At 40.0% G+C, this 27,695-nt stretch overlaps 1 protein-coding gene across 1 annotated transcript; it reads right to left on the bottom strand.

The window, feature by feature from the left end:
• Positions 1 to 1,291: 1,291 nt before the first annotated feature.
• On the bottom strand, positions 1,292 to 27,524 carry TDRP (testis development related protein; the record flags this gene model as incomplete). The annotated part of the gene is made up of 4 exons (XM_082307312.1): positions 1,292 to 1,992; positions 4,244 to 4,347; positions 13,623 to 13,682; positions 27,405 to 27,524. The coding sequence occupies 4 exons, from the start codon at positions 27,522 to 27,524 to the stop codon at positions 1,647 to 1,649; spliced, it is 630 nt and encodes a 209-aa protein (XP_082163438.1). The 3' UTR covers positions 1,292 to 1,646.
• Between the last annotated feature and the right edge of the window lie 171 nt (positions 27,525 to 27,695).

Below are 27,695 nucleotides of genomic sequence, written 5' to 3'. Positions count from 1 at the left end.
TGATGTTCTTTTATATAAACTTAAGAACAATGTCTTTTAACATCCTATTAATACGGGAAAAAAAACAAAAACAAAAACAAAACCATTTTGCTACAGTTTCCCTCCAGGCACATCTCAACAGGAATCTCCAAAATATAGCTATGCAGGAACTGTAAGCCAGAAAACTATACATGAATTGGAAGAGAGAGGAGAAAGAGAGAGCTAAGAAAGGAAGAATGTGGCAGTAACAGAAACAAGGTACAAGCTTAAAAGAAAATTGCATGCATCCCTTTTCATCAGCATAAGCTTCTTGCAAAAATATGTTTACAAGACATCCATTATATAAAGTTTAACAATCAGGAGAGAAAAGGCCTACTGTTCATTTTTTATGAAACTTTTGGTTTGGTATTTTTTCCATGAATGTTAAAGTAGTATTTATATAGGTCATATAAACAAAATGGAAACCAACTTTGGATCTGACATCAGCCGCACTGCTAATGAGAAACAATACGCTAGAAAGAGGCACTTTTAGTATTCTTATATACATTTCAAATCTCAAGTTTAACACTTCACCTTCTTTTACCAAAAAAGTAAAATATCAGTAGCTAGTAAGACGGAGCTTTATAACAAAAATGCTTCAGAAGTGTGCATGCACATACTTGCAATGGCTCAGTTACTCAGTTACCCTGAAAATGCCAGAGTATAATCTAATCACTGCTTACGGGGCAGGGGGGAAGGAACAACACAGTACAAAACACAGAAGTTGTTTGTAGAACAAGGATCAGCTATTGTAAAAATGAAAACATATGCCCTTCCATAAGAAGCAACTTATCCCTAGATTGAGGACTACGGATACTGAATATTGAGATTTTCTTATACCCTATTCACTGCTGCTTTCCAAATTTTCAATAATTTTTATTTTTGGCATAACATGCATCTTAAAAACTGAGCAGCTCAGCTTTGTCAAACAACGTTCAATATTAAAAAAAAAAAAAAACAAAAAACAAAAAACAAACAACTCTGGAAGACCCATTTGACCTGACTATTGGTGAAGATCCTGTGATGGAAGGAATTACATTAGAATAGTATTTTCCCATTTCATACACAGTATAGCACATTGTGACAGTTGAGCATCTTGTGTGCACAAGCTGAAGCATATGCTGAGGCTGAAGATTTGGAAAACAGTCTACTAAGTATAAGCATTCTCCCTGCAAGCGACAGATCAGTATTCTTAGTTAAAAAGGGACAGCATCAAAACTAAAATTCTGAGTGGCCCTCAAATACCAGGAAAAAAAAAAACCACAAAAACCAGGACCTCAAGCTAGTGGAAGTTCCTACATAAGGCAGTCAAATTTACAACCAGTGTATACATTCACTAAGGAATTACATTTTTTTGGTAAAACCAACAATCCAACATACTGCAAAGTCTGAATGTGAAATATAGGCACAAAATAGATTCTCTACTTTTTTTCAGTGTGGAAAACATAGCTATTTAACAATGTAATAAGAAAATTTACTATCAGGTGAGCAAAAATTTGTAACAATCTGAATAAAACAAAGTACTGTATAAAGGTGCAATATTGAGCAGATTTGATTTTGGTTTAAACATACGAGTAAATCATGGAACCTTTCTCTTCTTATCTATAAAGTATTTCACATTACCAGTATCATTCTAGTTCTTCCCAGTTGTCAGTAAGGTTACCTTTGCTTTGACGTCTAATACTAACCAGCTTTCCAGCTGATCTGATACTCCACCTGGAACTGTTTCCTGAGCTGGCCAGGTTTGTGTATTTTGTGGAGCCTTTGGTTTCATCTTCCCAGCCTGACCAGGCTGTATAGTCACTTAAAGGAGTCGCTGCATCACTGGTAGAGTCAGCAGCGGTAATCTGCGGTGGTTCCCATCCCTCAATCTCATCTGGCTTCCTAGATGGGACATTCTGCTTTATCACCAAACTGTCCCAAAAACCTGGCTTCTTTTCAGACTTCATCTCTTCCTTTAACTTTAGGTTTGTTCTAGAAAAGAACAATGATGAGGTGATTAATTTCCTCATTTAACAATGCATGTAATAGTTATTAATAAACATTCAATTACTTTATTGTGGTTTATAATAAGGAATGCTGATCAGCTGTCAGCCTATAACAGCACATCCATTACTGTCAACTTCAGGAAAAACACCCTCCTATACATATAAGCCTAAATACAGTAGAATCTTGCAGTGACAAATCAGAAGTGGACCAAGTACGGCCATTTCCTATTATAAAAGAACTCATACTCCCCCCTGCCCCTCCCCTGGTGAATGTATGAAGTATTTTAGCATGCATTAGAACAATTTAGGACTTTAACAAAAAAATCCGAAAAACAAACCCAGAGGTAGGATAGTAGAAGGAATATGAAAACGTTTTGTCTACCACCAGCTATAACAATCACTCGCTGTGTTCCTCAGTTTCATATACCTGTTATCACCTTGCCAGTTAAACCTTATACCCTGAAGTAGTTGATGTACGCAGTATTAGGACTTTAAAGATACCAGCATTTTTTTCATAAAGATCTGCACAATATTTTGAAAATAGCTGTTTTGTATTTCCGGTAAGAACTCCCAAAATTCCCTTCCCAAAACCAAGAAAAAACAACCTTTGTTGTAATTTCTCTCTCAAAGAGACATTTGAAAGGCTACTCATATTATTACATTTCTTATCCCATTAAGAACCTTCAATCTGAATTATTCCATATTTGCAGTGTGGAGTATTTAAAATACAGGATGTCAAATGTTTATGCCTAAGTTTACATGCACGGTTATGTATGTAATCAAATAATGGACCACAGGGAAAGGCTGAATACCAGTGGTGAAACACACAACCTTCAGGGTTCAATGAGCTAAATAGGAAATTGGAAACATTCTCTGCTAGTAGCATACAAATTCCTTAGCCACAAATAAAACCACCATTGAAATTTTTTTAGTATTTCTATTGAAAGAGCTTTTTTCCGTTAATGAAAGCTTGACACTATCATATTTAAACAGAAGCAACTGAACCAATACCTTTAAAATTACTTTTCCTTTACTGAATTTTGAATTTATGATTAGATTTTTCAGAATTTTCATCTTGCTAAAGCCAGACACAGACTCTGAACACTTTTCTCATATTTCGCGAGTAGCACACTTGAAAAGTTGCATTTTTCTTTAAAAGTAAAGTAGTAGTAAAGAAGTAAAATAAAGAAGTAAAAATCGTGGTATCGTGGGGGAAAACACCCCCAAACTTAAAATACAGGCAGCTTTCATAGTAATGCTAAAATAGCTTTCCACATTTGTGGTAACTCGGTTTTCATACTTCCGCTCTCTTCACTGGATTACTTGATTCTTATATTCAGCATCAATTGCAAAGGATCCTTGAAGCAACCTAGCATCTTAGTAACACCCATAAAACTGCACAGGGACAGTAGCTGGGAACTTTGGGGAAGTTTTACTGAACAGGCTCAAATGGAAATGGAAATGTGTTTTATACACACCCTCCCCTGCACATATATACACTTGCATACTGAAATATATATTTCAAAGTAAACTGGAAACAAAACATACTACAGCAAGTCTTATCAAAGCTAATATTTGGCTGGAACAGCTATACTGATAGGTGGCACATTTTGGCCTGTTTGTAACCAAGGCAGTTAGGTAGTACAGGGAGGTGAAGCCTACATATACTTGTAACAGCAAAACAGCCTGTCCTGGGAAGAGGTCTGTTCTGTTCAGAACAGCTCCAACTGTACCAGCAACAGAACTGTTCCAAGTAAACACCTCAGCTCCAACAGGAAAGATTTGCAGATCCTGGTATATAGCTACTCCACTTAACCTTTTTAGGTGTAGACAAGACTTCAAAAGAGAAAGTAAAGCATGTAAAAAAAGGAATTTGTAAACTCAACCATAATTAATCCTTAAGAGGAAAGGGGGAGGGTGGAAATGCCCGTTTTACTCAGAGACCTTTACTCCTTTTCTACAGTAAAAAAATTATTATGCAGCTAAATGCCCTGTTCTTCCTGACGGACCTAAAAAGGTTATCAACAATAGCCGTCCTTTCCTAATATAGCATGCCTTACTCATTGTAAGCTTAACATATACATAATTTTGAAATGCACATAAACCTTTCTCTGTGATTTAACTTCCAGGAGTTGAACACTACTGCTTCTCAGTGTCTACCTTCACTACTTTGCACAGGTATTTTCTGTTCCAGTTTGTGTATTTTAATAGCAAATAGACCAATTGTATTTACTCACCCTTTGGATTTTGGAGACTTGCATCCTGCTAGCAACTGCTGTTCATCATCTTTATTGAACATAGACGTCACTTCCTTCCAACCCCGGAAACTTGCACCTTGAACCTACACGGAGAAGTAAACATCCTCAGAAATGTGAATTACAGACTGACAAGCATGTACGACTTACAGACTTACAATTACAGACTTAGAAGCACGAACGGCTGCCAGTGCTGACGCAGGGTGGCTGACAGGCAGCACCAGCCCTGCCTCTCGTCCGCTGCGCAGCTGGGAGCGCAGCGGCTCTATACAGCCTGCAGAGGAGGGCCGCGGTTTGAAAAAGGGCAGGTTGGGTTACTGCAGCAAGAGCTTCTTCCTGATGAGCAAAGAGTACAAAACCTTGCCGGTCTGCAGAGGCTGGCAAGTGATGTCAGTGAGCGCAGCTGGGCTGCTGGATGCTCTTCTGCGGGCAGGAGCTGCTGGCTCCATTTTCATACATCCCAGGAAGAAGGGGATCTAAGCAGTGTAGGAAACAGTCCAAGGGGCTTCAGCAGACAGACATGGAACGAACAGTCATCGCTAGGAGGGGCCACAACAGACAGGACAACCAGCTGAATTATGAAACTCAACATGTAACCTGCTTTGCACTCATTGTTCTGTTTTTAACCCACCAAAACTACTTCTTGTGGCCCTGCAAGCAGAAGGGGTAAGAGCGTTGGCTCACCAGTCAAGTGTAACATGTGGCACTGGTGCAGTACAGTGTGCTCTCTAAATTTATCGTGACCATTAAACATGTAGCATAAATTATTTTTTCAACATTATGAAAGGTTTGATTCCCTCTCCCCCAAAGCAAAAAAAAATAGGTATTGGTTATTTTTATTCTGATAGCATGCTTAAGGACTCTAACAGAAATGCGTGCATGCATGCCGAGCACAGAATATTAAAGTTGCTGGTCCTTCTGGCAGGGTCTAGTAAGAGTGGCAGAGTGACAGACTACGAGTGTTACTTGATTACATTAAAAAAATACAACAATACTTTATGAAGTATAATAAACAATCAAAACAAAATTATAGTTGTCAACATAAGCGAAGGCTAATTCATCACCTATTATTATGCTTCATCCTTTTTGCAGAACTCATCGGTGCAAATTAGTATCAATTTGACATTTAGGTTTTAATGGATTACAGTTTATAACTGGTACGTCTGCATAGGCCTTAAAACCTGTGAAACATCACCTACGAATTGAGCACAAACACCAGACAGGAAAACACTGGTGCTGCCACCTCCTCACCTTTCAGAAACCTACAACCTCTACCATTTACAGGAGTAACACAGCGCCCTTGTTACAGCACACTAGTCACAGAGTATTTCCATCTCTTGTTCTCCTGTTTCACTATGTCCTACACCTTCACTTCTCACCCACCTTCCCTACTCACATCTGAACCGCCTCAGCTACTCCGACTCAGACACATAGCAGGTCCATTTTAAGATCAGGAGGAAGGTCTAACGTAGACTCAGTTTCACTTTGGTTAGATACAAACACGGATCCAGCTGTGGGCAAAGCTCTGGAGAACTCTGAAGAGGAAAGGCTAAGGAAGCCCAGAGCGATTTCCAGCTCTCGCCCATGGGATATGGACAGACTAGGTACACAAAAGCCAGGTCCACCACAACCCCGGCCTCCGCAACTGCTCTGCTCACCTCTTCCTAAACCCATGCCTAATCTTACCATAAACCACAGCATTCCTCATGGCTTCACAAGAAAAGCAACTGCTTCTATATATATTTTTTCCACTATGAGAATAAAGTGAGTACAGATTATAATAAGCAAACCCTCATGTTTAATTTAAACATACGCTTTCTATTTTTAATTATGTTAAAAATATGTAGACAGCTAACTTCAACTTTGCATCCCTGTGATAGACTCACCATACCCATCTCACAGAGGACTGGTACTGTCAATAGTATAAAACAAAACCAGACAAGCTGCAGATGATACCCTCAAACAGATACCTTGCTATACAAAATCCTTGTGTTTAAACTATCAGCCTCTCCAAGCAGTACTCAACATTTAATGCTTCTGTGGTGTAAATAATGGTCAAAACCCTCAGTTTTAGTCTATAAAGGCCTAATCCTGTTGTCTGTTTCTGTTGTTCAGTTAAATTCTGTAACAAGTTTAACGTGAGGATTTGTTACTCTGATTTGGCTTCTGCTCACTGCAAAGTACTTCACCCACAACAAACTTCCAAAACAAGGAAGAATCTCCAAGAAGTTAGCTGCTGAAGGAAGTAGTCTGTTTAAAGAAAGAAAGAAAGAAAGAAAGAAAAACAAAAAAAGAAAGAAACTCTAGAAAGCACTTAGCTTTTCATATGTTAAAAAAAATCCTTCATCTTCTGTTATCTTACTCAAACTCTACTTTTGCAGGCCTTTTTGGGAAGGAACCTTTGCTACCATAGGCAAACCCACAATTAAAAGCAGCACATAACCACTCTTACTGCCTTAATCCTTTAGGTCTTTAAACTGGAAAAAGACCCAAATATACCTCAGGGTATATTTATTTATATATAAGCTTGTCTTTCTTCACTAATGATGTTTCAAGCCATTGCCATGTAAGAAATCTGCAGATTAAAAAAACCCAACACAACGACCCACCTTGTAACTGGTTTTCAGATAGCAATTTAATATACAGACAGACAACTAGCTTAAATTATGTGTGCCTTTAAAGAACAGCATTGACAAAAGACTATTTGGAGATAAGCGTTTATATACACACTTAAGTTCATGTAAAAAAGGATATACCTACACATACACCTTCTTTTAATCTAGAACATCATACATACTTCACTGATACAACTCCAGCCTTTGATGGATTGTTTTGGATACCCAAGCAATCTTCCAGCCAAAAAAAAACCAACCAAACACTTATTTCTTTGGGGTTTCCAGAGGAAACACTTCCAGGATAATCTACACAACACCATCAGTGTCCAAGTAGACCATATTTTGCTAATATGCGATAAAACTCATTTCACAAAGTCTAGTGGATATTAAATGGACTAGGCTGAAGGAAACCCCAGAAGTGCAGGAGTAAAACCAGAACCTCTGCCTACCATGCTTAAACCTCCTCTTCTACAGCTGCCTGCACCGGTGCTGATCCTCTGCGTCATCTTTTCACTCAACTGAAAAGGAGTGACCAGTCTTCTCAGTGCTACCATACTTGAGAATATAAACCATAGCAAAGGAGGAGGTCAAATACTTATTTCCCACTTCCGGAAGCTTTTTTCCAACTACTGAACTGTTTGTTAAGACAACAATCTTTCTTTTTGGCTATGGCTGTCACGTAACTGTCACATACTAAAAAAATCCCTCACAACACCCTGCTGCTTTTCTGTATTTATTTTCAATATTCTTTAAAGACTTTTAACCTACCGACAAGCACCACCTACGTATGCAGCGCCACCACCAATGCAGGCGGAACAGTTATAACTGTATGTGCTGGTAGGTACAGCTCAGGAAGCAGATCCTGAAGCTACCATTCTCTGAAACCATCAGTTTGACATGCAGCAGCTGCAAAGCCAAAAAATGCTAGGAACCATCACAAAAAGGATTACACAAATTCAGACAGCAGGTCCATAAATGGGTACCCTCTATTCAGAGGTATGCACCCCCTAATATCTCAAAACAATGATTCTTGATGTTAGGGGAAGAGGCCCTAGAAACTGGCCAAGCTATGCTCTCCCTGAAGAGCATCTCTGCTTGCCACAGTCAAAGACAGACTGCCAGACTAGATGGGCCAGTCTCTGAATCAGCTGGGAATTTCTAACATTCTTACAGAACACGTGGAGAAAGACCCAGATCCCAGATCAATTAGTTTCCTTGCAATGGATGTCAAGGGAAGGTCAATAAGTAAAGAAGAGATGACACTTTGGTAAGCTGACTCCTCACCACACCAGGGACTTACTTTATGTAAAAAGACTGAAGTTACACAAAGTATGAAAATACAGTGCTGATATGGCCATAAAGCATCAAGCCACTTGCAGAAGTTCTGTATTTCATTTTTATGATATAACTGTCTACACAAAACTCAAAAGTACTACTCCTAAAACTTTCAAAAAAGTTTATATACATAACTGACGAGCTTGTATTCTCAAACCTTTAAAGTATTTTTCCATGTGTCAGTGGAAAAAGAAATAATTCAACATCCAAAGTTCACAGAATCACACAGCCTTTACAGCTGGAAGGGACCTCTGGAGACCATCTAGTCCAACCACACTGCTCAAAGCAGCGTCAGCTTGAGCAGATTGCCAAGGATCATGTACAGCTGCGTTTTTAATACCTTCACAGCTGGAGAATCCACAACCTCTCTGGGCAACCTGTTCCACAGCTTGACTACCCTCATGGTGAAAACATTTTTTCTTATGTTTGAATGGTATTTCTTCTATTCTGATTTGTGCCCATTGCCTCTTGCCCATTCACTGAGCACCACCAAGGAGCATCAAGCTCCATCTTCTTTACACCCTCCCTGCTGCTGGTGTACATGCAGAAACCTTTCTTGTTGCTCTTCATTTTCCTCACCAGATTTAACTTCAGGTGGGCTTTGTCTTTCCTAACCCCATCCCTGCATGCTCAGAGACTGTCTCTATATTCCCTCCAGGTCACTTGACCCTGCTTCCACCTCCTATATGCTTCCTTTTTATGTTTGAGTTTTTTCAGGAATATCTTGTTCATCCAGACAGGCCTCCTGCCACCTTTGCTTCTTGCTCTGCTTGATGGGATGGGCTATTCTTGAGCTTGGCAGAGCTGATCTTTGAAAATCAAAGCTGACTGATACCACTAGAATAGAACCAGGTGTACAGTCAAAACTCCAGGTTTAAAAAAAAAAAAAAAAAAATCTAGTGAAATGCCCATAAGGAACTGCTAAGAAAAAGAGAGCACTATTAAGAAGGACTAGAATTGTAACATCAGATGTTAGAAAGTCAAAACCTTTAGAGGACCAGGTCAGATGCTGCAGTCTACTATTTTTTGAAAAATACCAGTGAGAAACAAAGCAGAAACTTCTCAAGATGCCACTTCAGTATTCTGTGAAGTAGGATTACAGACTGGTCTCATACCACTTTGACTATTGGGAGCATGGAGTATGCTTATCAGAACAGCCATTAATGAAGTTTCTTCCATATCTTCCATTTTAGATTGTGAAAATCTGTGCAGCACAATGCCCCATGCAATCACTGATCAAGGATCAGTAGAAGTGAAATTACACATACATATTAATCCATCAACTGGCAGACTACTGAAAAACCATCATCACTGTCTGTCCCAACAGGCATCTAAAGAGCTCAAGACCAGAACACGGATTCTTCCCCTTCAGTAGAGGAAATTCCAGCTTATGAAGTACTCTTTCTCCACCATGAAAAAGCTGCCATTTAATTAGCGTATCTTCCGAAACTGGGAGTACAAGTAGTCACTTCTAGAACATCATGTAAAGGATGCAGTGTGTATCCCTAGTCAAACTGTCTGCTGTTTCTTCCCCTCGCTCCCCTCCCCTCTGCTTTGCCAACGCTTCAGTATCGGTGCCCATCTGTCAGACAGATTCCCAGAGAGAAGTCTCACAAGGTGGCAGATCTGGTTTATCACACACTGCTGCTGAAAAGGGTCAACCCAGTCCATTGCCTGCTCACATTTATACTGCCTTCCGTATACTATGGTTTTGTACCTGCGTGATGCTGTGGAAAACCAGTTCAACTCACTAAGCCAGCAGAAATCTCATTTTTTGCATTCTTTTGGGTTAGTGGTAAGCATCAGCTCATTAAAAGATGTCAGACAGTCACCAAAGAACGTGGAAGTTAGGGGCAACAGCACCTTTTTTGTAGCAGCAACCACTGTATCAGCTCAAGCACCCTCTGAAAGCTGCAGTCATCTATCCACTTTCTTCCATACATATAGCTTTGTACATACAGTATGCCTTCCTCAAACTCACCCCCTAAGCTTCATTCTGTAAACCCAACCCTTATCGTAAGGGTTTTCTGCTTTGTTACCTCTATTGACTCAAGTGAATCAAGTGTAATTGCACATGTTGACCACAATTTTTCTTTCTTTAAATAAAACAGGGAACAAATGTCTACTGACAGTTAACTTTATAAAAGTGCCCCAGAAAGGGACAGGTCGTCTCAAATTGGAAGTCTCCTACAAAATTGAGAGGTATTACTGCAAAAAAATTACTTTAGGGGTACCATTTTTCAGCACACCAACAAATTCTGATGATTTACATGACACTCAGCTTCCCACACTAGGTAAAAAGGCAATGAGTAATAAATGAACAATCAAAGAGTCTACTGGGAAACAGTAAAGCATCACTAAGAAGACTTTTCAGTTAATTTTACTCTCAAAGGTACATAGTTCATCATTAGAGCTCTACTAAAGGGCAAGAAGGTTCATGAAAAATTAGGCTAAAAGGCAATAAACCAGGAATACTAACAGTTGGGTATAAACTAAAGAAGTAGATCAGTCCTAAACGCAAATTTAAGAAGTACATTGCAAAAAGAAAGTATGTAGATATAGATGAACATATACTACAGAGGAAGACTATGTGTAAATTTAACTGAAAACAGTTAAATCCATACATCAGATGGATGTGTTTAACATACATAAACACCTTGTTACGGGAGGAAAAAAAGCACATGATACAATCAAGTCGAAGAATAATAGCAAGGATTTGGGACACTATGTTAGAGGTACAAGACAAACAGTTTACATTTCAAAGCAAGAGATTCAAGTATGTTCGAATATTACTCTGACTCTAAAATGGTACTGCTTTATGAGTGGGTACCAGTACTTTCAATATGTTCCAGTTAGACTTTTCTGCTTCCTGACTGCCTGGCCAGCAGGGCTCTGGAGCACAGAAGTCCCTCTCTGTGGGCTACAAGAAGCCACATGACAAGAGCCTTAGCAACCAAAAAGAGCAATTACAGGGGATTCTCGCTGTATACCTGCAGTGAGAATCAGCATGTTCAATGCCATTGTGTAGTTAAGCAGCTAATCCCTAAAAAGGCACTACTCAGCATGTATGAAATGAGATTTCCAGAAATTTATATTTTGGCCAAGTTTTAGCAGACCTTCACAAGTATTTTCACAGAGGATTGACAACTGGTGGATCAAAACCCTCCAGCAACGTAGAGGCACTCCACAAAACACTTGCAGAAACTTTTTATAAACGTAAACAAAAAGAACGGATTTTCCTCTCAACCTTGACTGAGAAGAAACAATTGTTTGTTCTACAGCTTTCCTCCCTCCTCCCCCTGAAAAAAAAAAAGAACCTAAAATAAAAAGCTAGAGATGGAATTTTCCATAAAAGTACCTTACAGTTCAATAAAGTTACAACTAAGTGTTTTATAATAAAAAATGCCAATCAGCCTGAATTAAAGAAGTGTTGTTCCCACATTATAGGGAACCTATTCATAACATGCAAGAAAAATAACAGAAAGCGAAACAACAACCCCCCTCCAATTTTTTCTAACAGATATCAAAGCATTTGGTGAGGGGGGAGGAATTTCTCAACTCAACCAACTGCTGGTGTGCAGACCAACAGTTACTCTATTCTGTGGCACACATGAGCTGAAACTCCAGGATTTGGCCCTACCAAAATGTCCCAACATCTCCAATTTCATTATTAAAATTATTTGTTTCTCAAAACGCTTTGTCTCTTCAAAAACTGGCCTAATAACGGCTGTAGATGAAGCCTCTGCTGTACTTTTAACCCAGCAGCTCAGCATGTAGGTGAGACCCCCAAGATTAGCTTTGCAGAGGCTGAAGGGCCAGGTCCAGCATGAGCACCGTTTCCAGATTTCTGCACTTCACAGAGCACCACTAGAGGGTTCGCAGTTCCTCACTTTGAGATGTCACGAGGCTTTTTAACCAGCAATACCTGCCTTTCAGGAGAGCTGTGAAGAGGGACCTAGAAAAATTCAGCACTGCAGTTAGCCTGCCCTCACTGCTAAGCAGGCAGCTTCCTCCATGAGCAGAAACTAAGACCATTTTCCAACCTCCACCTCCAGCCATGAGGACTAGTTCCCACTTTTGCACCTCTAAACCTAGGTCAAAGTATTCCCTCTGCAAATGGGCATCAGGACCATCTTAAAACTCAGGCTTTAAGAGACCAGGAAGGCTGTCTCCCTAAAGGGCAGACATACCCTTCATCCACTGCACTTTTCACAAGAACTTCGTTGTTCTTCACCATACTGCTTCAACATGGAGACTGTTTTATTCATGACATGTGCATACTGAAAAGGCCACACATATAATACATATTAAAGATTTTGGAACTTCTGGACTATCACTGTGCCGACAGCTTTTAAGACAACAGAACAACCAAATAAAATACAGAAGTACTTTCAGAAACAACAATAAAGAGATGATGAGAAGGATAAGGTGCTTTTTTGTGAATACATTTTTAAGACAAGAGGGTTTTACTTTAAAACACAAAAATACTGCAGCTCAGTGGTTTGCCTGGTGACTTTTTTTTTTTTTAAGTCAAAACACACACTTAGCAAGCCTTCCTGAATGACTAAGGGGGAAAAAGGTTTCAATATAAAATAGATTGATTTCAAGATTCTTTTCCTAAACATTCATCATCTGGCATAAAATAAACAGTAATTTATGTTTTCATAACAAAGAATACATTTCTCCTAAAGAACAGAAAAAGGTACAGTACAATCTGACTTCTATTTTCAGTGAAAATACGGCTGCATCCGAAGTAGAACAAAAAGAAGTAACAGAGACAGATGTTCAGTTTATACATATTAATGTGAAGTATCCTATTACGCTAATGAACCTATTTTTAAATGCTTTTCTCTATACCTATGGAATTTCAAAACAAGCTCTAGCATATCATAACAACTTCCAATTCTTTCATCTTCTACTAATGTATTTTAAGAACATTAAAAAAGATTCTTGGACACATATCAAGGTAAAAAAAAATAACTTGTATGCCTACTTTTCTTTTCTGAAAGAGATACAAGATAAAGCCCTTAACCTCTTGTGGTCAGAGAGCCAGCTGAGCTACATATAATGGAATAAATAACCCAAATCCCTTCTACTTTTCTTCTTTTCGTCGCTGGTTACAGCTAGAATGTAGTGCTTCCTTAGACTTCACTTTAGTTATTCCTGTGACTTCTTATTTTCATTTTGTATTTTAATACCTATCATGTGGAATAAAAAAAATTAAGATACCTTCCCCTACCCATTAATGAAAGGAAATAAGGCAGCTTTCTAACTAATACTGCACTGCTAATATTACTTCAGTGAGAACCCCATGACCAAGGCTCATACGTAATTATAGAACCATCAATGAAGTACATTGACTGAAATACATATGATATAAAACGTTACGCTTCCAAAGAACAGGTATTTACCTTTGTTGCAAGTTGTGACACTGAAGATGAAACTTCATCATGAAGAAACTGGTCTTTATTCTCAAAAAAAGGATAAAGATAAAAAAAGGCCCATAGTCAGTTTTGGTTTGACAATTAGCAGTGACAAATTTTAGAGTATTCATAAATGCTTTTATGCCATTCAGCCCATCATAAAAGAAAATCGACAAAATACAATCACAATGCAAAACTAAGCAAACACCACTACTAAAATAAGAAATGTGAACAAAACTGCACTTAGAATGAGGAAAAATGCTGCCCCAGATGTAAAAAACAAAATCAAACCCTTACAAAACCAAAAACCCCACACCCCAAAGAGAGATCAAGAAAACCCTTGCATCATAACATTTTAGTACAATTAAAATTAAACTTTTAATTTGATCTTAATAATTGTGTCTGTATTTTTTGGATCTACACTGATTTTCTGAATACCATACTAGATGATGGTCTATGCAGCGTCTGGAATGTCCCAAGATTATTTCCTCCTTCACATTAAAAAGCATTACATTTCCCTAACTCAAGGACAGACTTTTGCCCACATTCCTTTCCCCTCCATTTATAACTGTAGATTTCTGAAGAAAACCAGAGTACTGAAGATGCTAGTAAAGGTAATTCAGTGGGGTAGCATTTCTGTCCGTCTCTGAATTAAGCTGGTGTCTTCATACACTCAGGCCATCGGGTTAATTATCAACGTTCTCTTCAAGACAGGGCAAGTACAATCAGCGCCAGGAGTACTTTAGAGGCCAAAGAAAGATATAGAAAGTGGGCCACAGCATATAGGAGTTATATAATGTTCACTTTTTTCAGTCTGTGTTTTAATGAGAAAAATGTTACTTTTTTTTTTGCTCTACCTATAACTCCAAACACAAACAGTCCCCAAGTACAAAACAAGAACAGCTACCTATAACTGAAAATATTTAACTCCAGTTCCAAGAAAAAAACAGAGTTACAACAGAATGCTTTACGGAAAGTGTCTTTGAAGTAGCAGTTTCACAGAATCCCCTGTGTTCACTTTTGTCTGTTTTTTGCTTATGATGTCAGCCACTTAATTGTTTCAAAATCAAATTTATCAACTCCTTCCTTTTCAACTAAAGTAAATGCTAAGGAGTTGATATGCTTTTTGCTCCGTAAGCTTAATTTTTGTTTCAGGGTAACTCCACGCTCACATATCCCAAGACACCCAAAACACACAGTATTCCAGCTCCTACGTGTTACCAAAGACCTCCTTCACTTTGCTAACGGCATCACGAAGAGGTGAGAAAGCCGGCATGAGAAGCGTTAGGTATTCCTAGTCAAGTGGGTGCCCAAATGCATCAGTTTCATTTTGAGAGACCAGCTTCAAATCCCATGCATCTTTGTTATATTTTTTTTATAATTTTTTTTTTTTATATTTATATTTGTCTGTTTGCCTACTAATATTCCCATTTACTTTATAGGCAATACTTTATATTATACAAGGGACAGGGATGGAGTTAGGAGCATTTCTAGAACAAAGATGAAGACCATCGCACTATAGTTCAATGATAAATGTATGTTGAAATAGAGTGATTTGTAGATCGATAGCTTTACTTGTTGGGGCAGAACACAAAGTCAGGAACTCCTATTATCATCCAAAATTACAATATTACTTCCTGTGGATCTTAAGTTATGTAACTTCCAGATTTCAGTTAACTGTCATAGAATCATAGAATCGTTAAGGTTGGAAAAGACCTTTAAGATCAAGTCCAACCGTTAACCTAACACTGCCAAGTCCACCACAAAACCATGTCCCTAAGGACCACATCTACCCGTCTTTTAAATACCTTCAGAGATGAGGACTCAACCACTTCCCTGGGCAGCCTGTTCCAGTGACTAACTACTCTTACAGTGAAGAAGTTTTTCCTAATATCCAACCTAAATCTGCCCTGGTGCAACTTGAGGCCATTTCCTTCTCTTACTTGGGAGAAGGCTGTGGATGTTGTCTACCTGGACTTTAGTAAGGCCTTTGACACTATCTCCCACAGCTTTCTCCTGGAAAAGCTGGCTGCTCATGGCTTGGATAAGTGCACTCTGCACTGGGTAAAAAACTGGCTGGACGGCCGAGCCCAGAGAGTTGTGATGAATGGAGTTAAATCCAGTTGGCAGCCGGTCACCAGCGGTGTTCCCCAGGGCTCAGTGTTGGGGCCAGTCCTGTTCAATATCTTCATTGATGATCTGGATGAGGGGATTGAGTGCACCCTCAGTAAGTTTGCAGATGACACCAAGTTGGGTGGAAGTGTTGATCTGCTGGAGGGCAGGAAGGCCCTGCAGAGGGACCTGGACAGGCTGGATCATTGGGCCAGGGCCAACTGCATGAGGTGCAACAAGGCTCAGTGCCGGGTCCTGCACTTGGGTCACAACAACCCCAGGCAACGCTACAGGCTGGGGGAGGAGTGGCTGGAGAGCTGCCTGGCAGAAAAGGACCTGGGGGTGTTGGTTGACAGCCGCCTGAACATGAGCCAGCAATGTGCTCAGGTGGCCAAGAGGGCCAATGGCATCGGGGCTTGTATCAGGAATAGTGTGGCCAGCAGGACCAGGGAGGTGATAGTGCCCCTGTACTCGGCACTGGTGAGGCCGCACCTCGAGTGCTGTGTTCAGTTTTGGGCCCCTCACTCCAAGAAGGACATTGAGGTGCTGGAACGTGTCCAAAGAAAGGCAACGAAGCTGGTGAAGGGTCTAGAGCACAAGTCTTATGAGGAGTGGCTGAGGGAGCTGGGGTTGTTTAGCCTGGAGAAGAGGAGGCTGAGGGGAGACCTTATTGCTCTCTATAACAACCTGAAAGGAGGTTGTAGCGAGGTGCGTAAGCTTTCTTTAACACAGGAGGATATTATTGTAGATGGGATACCAAAAATGACAAAGTTAAGATTTCTGTAGTACTCTGAAATGAATTTCAGTTACTCCCCCCTCCCCTTTTTTTTTTCTTTCTTTCCTTTTAAGAGAATCATTGGCAATGTTTTAAACGGAAACGCCACACATGTACCCTTTCAGAAGTTTCCTTGTTTCTCCTCAGCACTCTCGGCTCTCAAACTTTTGGATGAGGTTGCAAAGCCTTAGACTTAACATGATGGCATCTCTGCTTGGACACAGGGTAAGAGCTAGAGAATACTTCATCTGATTTGTCCAAATTTTTCCCAAGGAAAAAAAAATAACAAGAACTAGAAAAGCCTCAAGGGGAAGTACGGTAAGAGGAGAAATTATCTGAGACATTCAGAGCTGGCAGAGCTACCAGTTTCACCAACCAACAATATCGTCTCCAGAACAAACAAGACACTGTTAGCACCTTCCAAAGAAATAACACCTCTCATTTTAATTCTTCCAGCTCTCCAGATATCTTAGGAAGGATAATAAAAATATGAAAGTGCATAAAGAGACTTTATGCTCTACTGCAGAGAAGGGAAAAGACAGAAGTGTGAAGGCATATGGCCTCTAGCAAGCCAGACCACAAGGAAGCAAGAGCATGAAGCAACTTTCACAGTGAAAGCTTTTAGGGGAAAACCAAGAGATGCAATGAGCACCTCATGTGGCTAGGGAGTCAGCATAATAAAATGTGAATACCATTGTGGATTAAAGGTGTAATTCACAATAAATAGTAGACAAAAAGGGGTATTCATTTGCTTCTTTACAAGTGTGACAACTAGGGCTGTGTTTCTGTGCTAACACAGTGCTACTACTCACGGATATACAAGGTGCTACCTCATGAGAAAGTAGTTGGCAGTAACTATGCTCACACAGCAGAGGCTGATGGTAAGAAGACAACACAAAGTTAGAAGACACGAAATACAAAAATTAAAAGATACCCTCAAGAAAGCAACTGGTGAGAATTCAATACTTAAAATACATTTTTTTGGGGTGGAAGACCTATCAAGTATCCATTGTATCCTTTTAAGATACACTGCCTAAGAAAAGGAGATTTGGACAACTGTGGTGTGCTTGTGATGTCCACCCGTACATCCCACGTGCTCCCAGTAACTCTTGATTGAAACCGGCCAGTAGGTTTGAATTCAGCAAAGAGACTAGCTTTTGAAACGTTTTGTTGAAAATGCATCGCTAGGAAAAGCAGAGAGCAGCAGACTAACACCCCACGGCAGGAAGAGAGCACGGGAGGAGCACGTGTGGGGGTTCAGAGCCAGCCGTGGCCCACATCGCTGGGAGGGACCTGTGCACTGGGTGGTAGGGATGGGTTGTGTATTAAAAAAAAAAAACAAACAAAAAATGACAGAGGGAAAGAGGAGAGGGAGGGTGGGGACCAGTGCCACAGCTAGGAAGTCGAGGAGAACAGACGAGAAGTCATATACAACCCATCTTCACTTGTTACCGACAGAAGAATTTGCCTTTTTCAGTGATACACATTAGTACTCCCTCTTCTGATACATATTCTCTACTTTTGTTACCATTCAGAGATCAGGGAGCCTACGATCTGGTTTTTCAAATTTTCTTTAGGGGATGATCTACTGTACAGCTACACGTAAAGAGTGAAGATGAGCTTTCTTCATCACGCTGCGTAACACATGCTGACACTTAACACAAATTATTTCAGTGTATTTTAATCTGGGCAGTTTACAGTTACAACAATTTATTTTTTACTTCAATTTAAAAGAAAAACACGGACCACATTATAATATTTAGTAACTAATAGGTGACTAAATGCTAACGCTAGTGGGAATGCTGATCAGCAACTTGAATAGCCTTCCAGTTCTGGCAGGGGAAGGCTGGTATGTGCACTGTGTTTTCATAAGGAAACAAGTGCCCTTTTGTTGGACATACTGCAAACCATAAGGTACTCAAGGGATTAATTCAACTAGCACACAAACCTTTTTGTACAGAGATCAAAATTGTAATCTACTTCCCTCAGCTTCCTTTGTGGTAAAGTAATTAATTAGTCTCTTTAGATCATTCACTTTCATAATTCAGGCCAAGATGAAGAACGCTGGACATCAAAGAGTTAATGCAAATAATAGCATCATCTTGCCCTGCATGCCCTTCTTTTGCTCTAGTACGTAAAATGGTATATTATCGATTTTCTCTGCCCGGTTGTGGAACCTCCCTCTTGTACACACACTAGCTGTCAAAGCCAAGCACACGTAAGAGTAAACAAGCTATTATTAAAAAGAGTAGGTCCTTTTGGTGCAAATTCTCACCCTTCTGCTGACCTATTACATCCCCCCTGCCTATCATCACGTCTCATCAAGGAGTGCGTAATTTAAAGTCTAGGTTATCGTGCCTGTAAGTGCAAATTAGATTATGAACCACAGATGTATAATTTTAGTGGGGAAAAAACCCCATAACAAACACGACCTCAAGAGATACACTCCAGGGTGGAATTTAACACAACTCGCAGTATTCCACAAACCCCACAACATAATATATTGATAGGAGAGGGGAAGGTTAAAAAAAAAATATATTAAAAAATCACTCAGGAAATCACAAACCTGGAAGTTAACCTCTGAAGTTGGAAAGATTCCCAAAACACTGATTACAAACCAAACAGTTGAACAACCATATATACATAGCCTGATCAGGAACAGTCAGCACAGATTCGGAAGAGGAGATCACACTGCCAGATCACCATCTTTAAATACAGCTAACAAAAGAAACAATTTCCTTAGGTTTGAGTAGGATCTTGCTATAACATCAAATGAAACAAACAAGCCTAAAGCAGATTATTAATGCAAAAGTCACCCTGCTTATCTCATTTTAGAACTGAATCAAAAACAACGCAAAATGCACTCAAACATGGGTAAGAAGAAAGTTATCAGCAGGAGATCAGTGGCACTGGGCCTCATTTGCCTTGCTGCACCTGTAATATACACCTGGAAAATTCAGTGTGTGGATATATGCTTTCTGAGTCAGGAAACTGAGGCAACAGTGATCAAATGTAAATGGGCACTGAAGCAACGACACTATTTTCAACATATTCTTTTAACACAGCTGAAAAATAAAGCTGAACTGTACCTGAACGCTCATACAAAACTGAACATGCCCTTTAAGGAAAAACAAGGTTTGCAATTTTAACAAATAAAGGATGCATTACTCAGTCATACATAGCTTTTTTCTGGGACACGAGGCTATGTGTTCAGCAGATATAACTCCCGTGCTGAACCGTGAATTGCCTCTGCTTCTTTCTGGCAGAGCTAGCCTAGATTGAGATCGAGATCATTTCATTAGCCTTGTCCATATTTCATCTACTGCTAGATCTCAATCTTCCATTTTTATGTCCTTAAAGCAAGTGAGCGAATGAAACTAGCCATCTGGGCAGGTGGTGTAAATTGAAAATGTCCTATTAATATCGCCAATGAAAAATATTAACCTAGGCATTTCTAAAGTCTGTTCATGCTCAAGAGTAATTTGGTATTTTAAACTCATTTTGCTCTTCTTTAAAAAAATACTTTTCCACTCCAGATTGCTCACTACATTAGAAAAACATCTACATTATGACAATAAACCATTTTAAATGCCACTGCGACTAAACAGTGACAGTGACTCCTATCCTGCAAGTTTCCTCTGCCACCCTTTGGCAAAACTGAAAATACTTTGTCCATAAAGAAAAGGAAAATGTAAAAATCTAAGTACGTTAAAGAATTATACTTTCATCTTGGGATATATTTAGTAGACAACACTAATCTTGAAACATGCTTCTAAAATACAATTCATCAGATCATTTCTAGAAGGACTTCTTTCACCCCACTGACTTTAAAAAGTCCAGGTGACTATTTCAGATACAGCAGACAACCCATCCAATGTATGTAAAAACACTTCCATCTTCTAGGCCCCAGTCTTTTGTAACTGCCTATTATTCACCAGACCGACTGGAAGATGAAAAACAGTTTTCCTATGTTTTCACCTTTCAAATTATTATTAATACTAAATAAACTAAAATTAAGATAATGCTCTTTCCTTCAGCATCCACAGCTGTCAAGAACTTGTTTAGCATTTCCACAAACCCTGTTTCATTCAACCACTTCAGTTATTGCTTCACATTCCATTCATTTTGAAATAGAATATCTAAATTATTTCCATATTTGTATTGTCAATTGATATAAATGGCCAAACGTACTGGAGAAGATTAATTTCAGAATGTAAGTATTTACATAAGAATACTTTTGTAGTTCTGCATTTTATTGGCGTTACAAAGAGAAACATCAGAACACCAGATTCCTGTGCTCTCTGTTTTTACATCAATACATGAGGTTTTTCTATTAATTGTTCCCATTATTGTGCATCTCCATAGTAAGTGGTTATAATACATCTTACTCAGACTTTGCTTCTCTGAAATATTTTTGGAGGAATGTTATTAAAGATTAAACACCTTAAAAATATTTTAAAAAGCTTGGCTCATTAAGAATTTAGTTTTGCCCAATTTATAATATTTCAAATATGCTTCAAGAAATGGAAACAGCTGTATTAACATCAAAATACCATCAGCGTCAAAGCTGAAACAAAGTAAGAAAGTCAAATAATCAATTTGACTTCAATTGCTCCAACAATTCGAATAATCAATTTGACTTCAATTGCTGTGACAATTCAAATATTCCAGTAAAGTTTTCCATTTTGATGAAATTCCTGACTAAAAATCTGTCAATTATTTTTAACAACTTATCCATACTCGAAGTTCATATTTGCTTTTTTCCGATCCAGAAAACAAACCAACGGATGCTAATTCGAAAGACAGCAGCTGACATACAATTTTTATTCAGTCATGGTGTTTGCAATTAAATTACATATCTTTAAAAAAGCTCTTGCATGAGTAATGGCAATATTTTCACAGTATAGTTTCTGCAAAACAGGTTGAACGCATTATTTTTGGTTATAGTGTTCACCAGCACATGCACTGCTTCCTTTTGACATGCGACTTCTATCAGCACTTGCGGTGTTCACACAGACCCATCCTGGAGCTCCTCGCAAAGGACCAGCGGCAAAACTTGTTGGAAATGTACCTCTCATGATGACAGAGCTGAAAGATAGTCTACCTGGTAAAGCGTTCAGTAACTTCTAATAACTCTACTTATGTTATGGATGTCCTCATGCAATCTGGCAAATAGTTTCTATAACAGCGAGGAAAAAATCATAAACCTATTTTACCAGAAAAGAATTAAATAGATTAAAACAATTAATTCTTTCTCAAAAAGCACTATATTTTAGTTTGTATATTAATGGTAGCAAGTCCAGCACTGCTAGGAGAGTACGATTCCAGAAACCTCGTGAAACCCCATGAAGATTCAACAAATAGCTGTGGAAAAGTGGATCTCAAGCAATGATGTGGAGAAGAAGATAGTGGTTTTGTGGATCAGTGAAAGCGGATAATTCTGTATTAGACTGGAGGGGAGGAGGACAGACAAGGCTGCTGGCAAACAGAAGCGATCGGAGCTGGTAAAGCAGGACTGGCTTGAGGAAAGATACAAGTGATCAAAATGACAAACGGGGGAGAGGAAGGGGATGTACTAAGAAAAACCTTGAAAGCAAGGACAGAGATTTAAATGTAAATGTCCTGAAACAAAGGGAGGCCAGCTGAAGAAACGGAAGCCGAAGGATGAGGACTTTAACTTTATGCCACATTAATATCAGCAATGGGATTTGCAGGGACTAGGGAATGGGGAAACTCAGCATAGGTATTAGAAGCTGCAGAGGAAGTAATCACCATCAGGATGGGAAGTGAGGGTCTGCACAAGAATTTCAGCTGTCTAGACAGAAAGAAAAATAATAATAATTGGGGAAAAAAAAAAAAAGGCAGACCTGGACTTTATAGAGGAAACAACAGTAAAATATTGGACACAAATTCTCTTTTGCACAATAGATAAAAACCACTGACAACCTTCAGCTTACAGCTTGACCAAAAAGAAAAAGATAGATACTGATGTTGCTATAGTAGGAGACCAACCAGACAATATGTGCTTTGTAGGACTTCTCAGAGTCAGAATAAACCAACAGAGAGGGGGTAAGAGGTGAGAAGCAGATCTGATCCAGGTCAACTGTGTAAAGATGACAGTATAAATCAGAAAGTGAAGCACCTCAGAAATGAAATGGATTAAAAAAAAGAAAGCCTAAAGCCCCAAAAGACACTGTCAGCTCTGTAGAGTTCCAGGAGGACTGAGAGACAGAAAGAGGACCCACTCAAGAGGCTGCTGAAAGGTGAATGTGACAAGAAGGAGGAAAAGCAAGAAAGACAGGCCAAGGAAGGGCTCAGGAAAGTCCTCGCTGTCAGTCCCACAATCTAATATTCAAGAATGATGACAGAATATAGGTGATGGATTTTAGCCAGGAAAATGTCACTGAAATGTCACAAGAACAAGTCTGATGAAAGGAAAAAAACAGGCTAGCAGAGAGGAGAAGGTATGAAGGAATTATAAGAGTACTGCAGGCAAAGCCTGAGACACACTGAAATGGTTAGAAAGTGAAGGAAAGGCATTAGCTGGATTAACATTGACTGCTTCATTTTTTAATTAAAAAATACCCTTATTCAACGTATTAGTAGAACATAAGAAATGCCGTTCAGCTCCCACCCATTCCTGCAGGGCCTGTCTGAGTTCAACTCATTCCAAGATGAAAGCCGGTATTAAAATTGTACCAGAGACTTCAACATCTCCATTAAAATAGATAACTAAAATTCTATGTAGCCAACTTTAAAACACCCACTAAGCAAGTCTAAACAAAATTCAGCATAAAGCATGTTTTTGCACATATTCTCTTTGAACGTAACAGAAAAATACAATGGGGGAGAACAGATCAAGGCTAAGGATCTGAAATATGTTTACATGAAAGATAAAGTTGCAGGAGATAATATAGGTCAGCCCGAGACCCATCCACTACCCTAACATACAGATGTATTTTAAAGTCCAGCACCATTTTACGTCAGAATTACATGCGATATTGACACAGCATTGACAGCTCTGAGGACTGATTAGGTGATAGCAGGCTTGAATCAAAGAAAACTTAGCACGACTGCCGAAACATTGCCTTCCAGAAGACAAAACCCAACATTTTTCCCTTTCCAAAAATACAGCTACAGTTTGAAACATAATGACTATATTACAAACTGAATGCAAGTTTGGCATGCATCACTGTACATTTCTAGCATATCTTGAGAGACACAGAAAAAGCACATTAATTTCATTTTATACATGTGTACTATTTACGTGTGTTAAGTTGTCTTCATGTATTAATTGTAACTTTAGCCAATAAAGCACCTTCATTGCATAAATTAAAAATATTTATGCTTCAAAGCATAAATTAAAATTAACTTCTAAGATTCAGTCTAAAACTGTCTGGTCTAAAAAAAAAAAAATATACAATAATCCACACATTTATTTACACAAGTACTGTTTCAAAATTTACTTGTCTGTCTTATCTCAGGAAACACCTTACTATTTTAAATAAGTGTTAACAATTCAAAGTACTTGAATGTATGCAGAAACTTTTGCTAAAAAGTGGCCAGGGCCTGACAATTCCCTCCGACTGCAATTTTCATGTTCTAAAATTTGTTTTTGTTCTCCCCTGGAACAAAATCAAACCATTCTGTATTCCACAAAAACAGAACTGTCAAAACTTCTCTTTTTAGATCCAACTAAGCTTTGCTATTTAAGAACAACGAACTTCTACAAATGTCTGCTTGAGTAAGCCCAGATCAGGCTTCCATATCTAAATAGGATGATTAGAATTTCTGTGGAGTAACAAAGGTTTTTTGTTTTTTTTTAAACTTATAGTAGCCTAATTCTTTGTTGCTGTCTGCTACTGCAATGTCCTAATTATTAGGTTGCACAGTGAGAACTCCTTCACTCTTTCTCAGCTTTGAAGAAACAACATACAGCACCAACATTTCATTACACTGGGACACTTTCAGCCTGGTCTGTTTTAATGACACAGATGTGACTACCCATTTCTTTTCTTTGAAGTAAAAAGTTTCAGCGTTATTTATAGCATGAATGGTAGAAGCTTAAGGATTTTCTTCCCGCTTGCCCATTAAAAACAAAAATAAAGACAAAAGATAGTTGTTGGGGAAAACAACATATCATAAATCAAAGTCAAAATGTGATGACTACGGTTCATCTTTTCTTTTACCAAATGACGTATCAGAAAAGAACCTAGAGGAAATGAAATCTAACAGTAAACTTCTGCATGAAATTTAATGCTGGGCTTTCTTAATTTACTAAAAAGCACTCAAACAAATTATCTGGATTTTGGCCCTCAAGACAGAAAATTAGGAAAGTCCTGGATTCTTTTCTTCTTGATTAGGTAATCCTTCATTCACAGCTTAAGCAGGCTGTACCATGACAACTTAAACAGAGCAGAGGCTGAGGAGGACCAAGACATTCCTATGCACAGCTAAGTTACCAAGAGAACCACCCCCAAAACTCCTCCATGCTCTGGTGGTGCTACTGTCCTCCAAAGTCAGGGGTTTGGTGATGCAGGTCAGGACGCAGCAGCAGCTAAGTGCAAATCATTACCAAATCCCCCTACACATTACTGGATTTCACTCCCTTGCAATCACATTACTGGGAGCAAAAACAGGTTCTGATGAAATATCAAAAACGTCAAAAACTAAAAGCAAGGCCCTTGAACCCCATCAGCTGTATCAAGCTGAAAAAGCGCATTCACTTACCTCACACTTTCTCCTTGACACCCGTCTAAGCCATGTTTTAGACATACTGTACCTATGGCTGACCTAGAAGCTGCCTTTGCTAGATCATGAGAATTTCAATGTTAATCAGGTGGTCATAGTTTTCAATATAGTCTATCCTTCCTTAAAGTGTACATAAACTCTAAAATAACTACATTTAAACGCTTTTTGCGGGGTTGTGGTGTTTTTTTTTTTTTTCCCAGTTGTCAAGTCTTCTTAATTTTAATAGGGAAAACAACTAATAGCTTATGGTCTTTGCTCCAGTTTTCCAAGCTATGCTACAGCCTTGCTAACTTTGCCAAATCCTTCATCTTCAAGAATATTTCATTTAGTGCCTTAGAATAATTTATTTTCCCCCTGCCACCTCCAATACCAAAAAAGCATCTGTTATTCCAGTGCCATTGGTAATAGACACTGTGGGAGTTGGAAAGGAATTTTCTTAAAATTCATGAAAATGGCAAACCATTTGCACCATAAACCATGGTCATCACCATTATAACATGAGACTGCCACTAATGGAACAGAAGCCCAGGATAGTAAAGACAATCAGACAGGACAAAAGACCCCCACCAAATAAACAAACAAACAAAAAAACCCCAACCTCTGTTGCTAAAGTAGAGGACTGGGAGAATTGTCAGGATAGAAGTCTGAAGAATCATCTTCTGACTGGGAGGCTAAGGTCAGGAGCCTCAGAGGGGGTTTGGAGCATTTGTGGTAGAGAAGAGAAGCAGTGAATAGTCAGTGGGATTTACTGGAAGCTGTTGGTGACCTTTGGTGCTCAAGGAGGATTTCAGGAGGTAAGCAAGTTGAGGAGGGCTGTGGATAGCACAGGCCAGCAGCTTAGCAAAAACAGTGGAAGTTTCCAAGCACCTGAGGATAGGAACTGTAGGAGGGAGAGGTTAGATGTTGTATGAGAGGTTGTGGGAGATACTTCGGGTCGCCTCGAACCCCACAGTCCCCCTTCATCACCTGAAGGGGGTCTCCAAAATGAGTATCTGTCCTTCCTCTCCCACAGAAGAAGATCCTGTTCATCCATATGAATCTTCACAGCTGCTGTCAAACAAGTAGCAAGGGCTAAGGGCTCTTCTGTTTACCATGCAGGGGAAAGGACAAGGGGAGCAGACTGGTGATTTTGGCTACTGGAAGATGATGGAGGGAATAATTGCTGCGATTGGGAGAGGCTGCTCTTCAGCAGTAGCCATGCATGTTGACAACCCATAGCAGTTGTCACCCAGAAACTCAAGCAGAAGCTAGATTATCCAGATACACTCCAGCTCTTCCAGCAAGGCAGGCAAGACAGCCTATAGGGCGGGAAGTTGGGTGGGTTTTTGTACCCTCTTTTGAATACAAACCTCACCAGTTTGCAGCCGTGGGCAACTACTTGCTTTAGGTATGTGGGTCTCCTGCAACCCCTGATACAACATCTAAAGATACTCCGTGGCAACAGAAGATCAGTTCAGCAACAAAGGAGTATCAACCAGCGTAACAGGCTTCTGAGCTGGATTGATGCCTAATTGTTATGAAGTTTTTGAAAGCAAGTCAACTAACATTCTTTTAGTTGTTTTGCTTGATACTCAACTGATACCCTTCCTTTCAGGTTGTATCTGTTAGGCGACCACTACTTTGAGAAGGTCACTGCTGGCATTTAACTTACCATTTAACAATGAAAGCTTTCAAATGAGATTGCGGCTATTTAAAGACAGCCAACTACCATTATTGAAACTATAGAAAAAGCAACCCTGCCAAAACGCCAGTGCTCCACACAGACGCGCACACATCTGCAAATGAAGATTACGCCCTTACAAATCACCGTTTAACGCACTGTGCTTAACAGATGGGTTGCAGTGCCCCTGCCTACCCTGCGGTATGAAGCCACTGGAATGAAGGACAGCAAGTCCCAGCAACGCCGGAGGCCGGCTGCTGGAAGGCAAGAGGGGAGGACGGGCCAGTCAGCACCCCGAAAAACCGGGTGACAGTTGCACGCCCGGCGCGAAGACCCCCTCCCCGCCGCGGGCAGCCCGCCGGCGCAGCCAGGGGCGGGAAAAGTGATTACTCATCCCGCCGGGGCGCACCCCTCCCGGGCCCCGCGGGGCTCCCCGCCGCCGCCGCCGCCCCGCCGGGCTCCGCGCTCCTACCTGGGGGGCCGCGAAGGCGGCGGCGCAGGCGGCGGCCGGCGGCGGGCCGCGGGGCCGCGTCTCCTCCTCCTCGGGCGAGTCGTCCAGCAGAACTTTGCTGCTCTTGTTGAGCTTCCACATGGCGGGCGCGGGGGTGGCGGCTCCCTCCTCTCTTCGTCCCGGCAGCGGGAGGGCCGAGGCGGGAGCGGGCGCTGCCTCCGCAGCCCCGGCCGGGGCGGCTCGGCTGGGCTGGGCACGGCTCGGCTGGGCTCGGCTCGGCAGGGCTGTCACCCCGCCGGGGGCTCCCAGGGC

This window comes from Platalea leucorodia, assembly GCF_965183815.1.
Source record: "Platalea leucorodia genome assembly, chromosome: 3".
Taxonomy (NCBI): domain Eukaryota; kingdom Metazoa; phylum Chordata; class Aves; order Pelecaniformes; family Threskiornithidae; genus Platalea; species Platalea leucorodia.
Note: the sequence above shows the minus strand (reverse complement) of the source record. Positions and strands in the feature narration are given on the sequence as shown.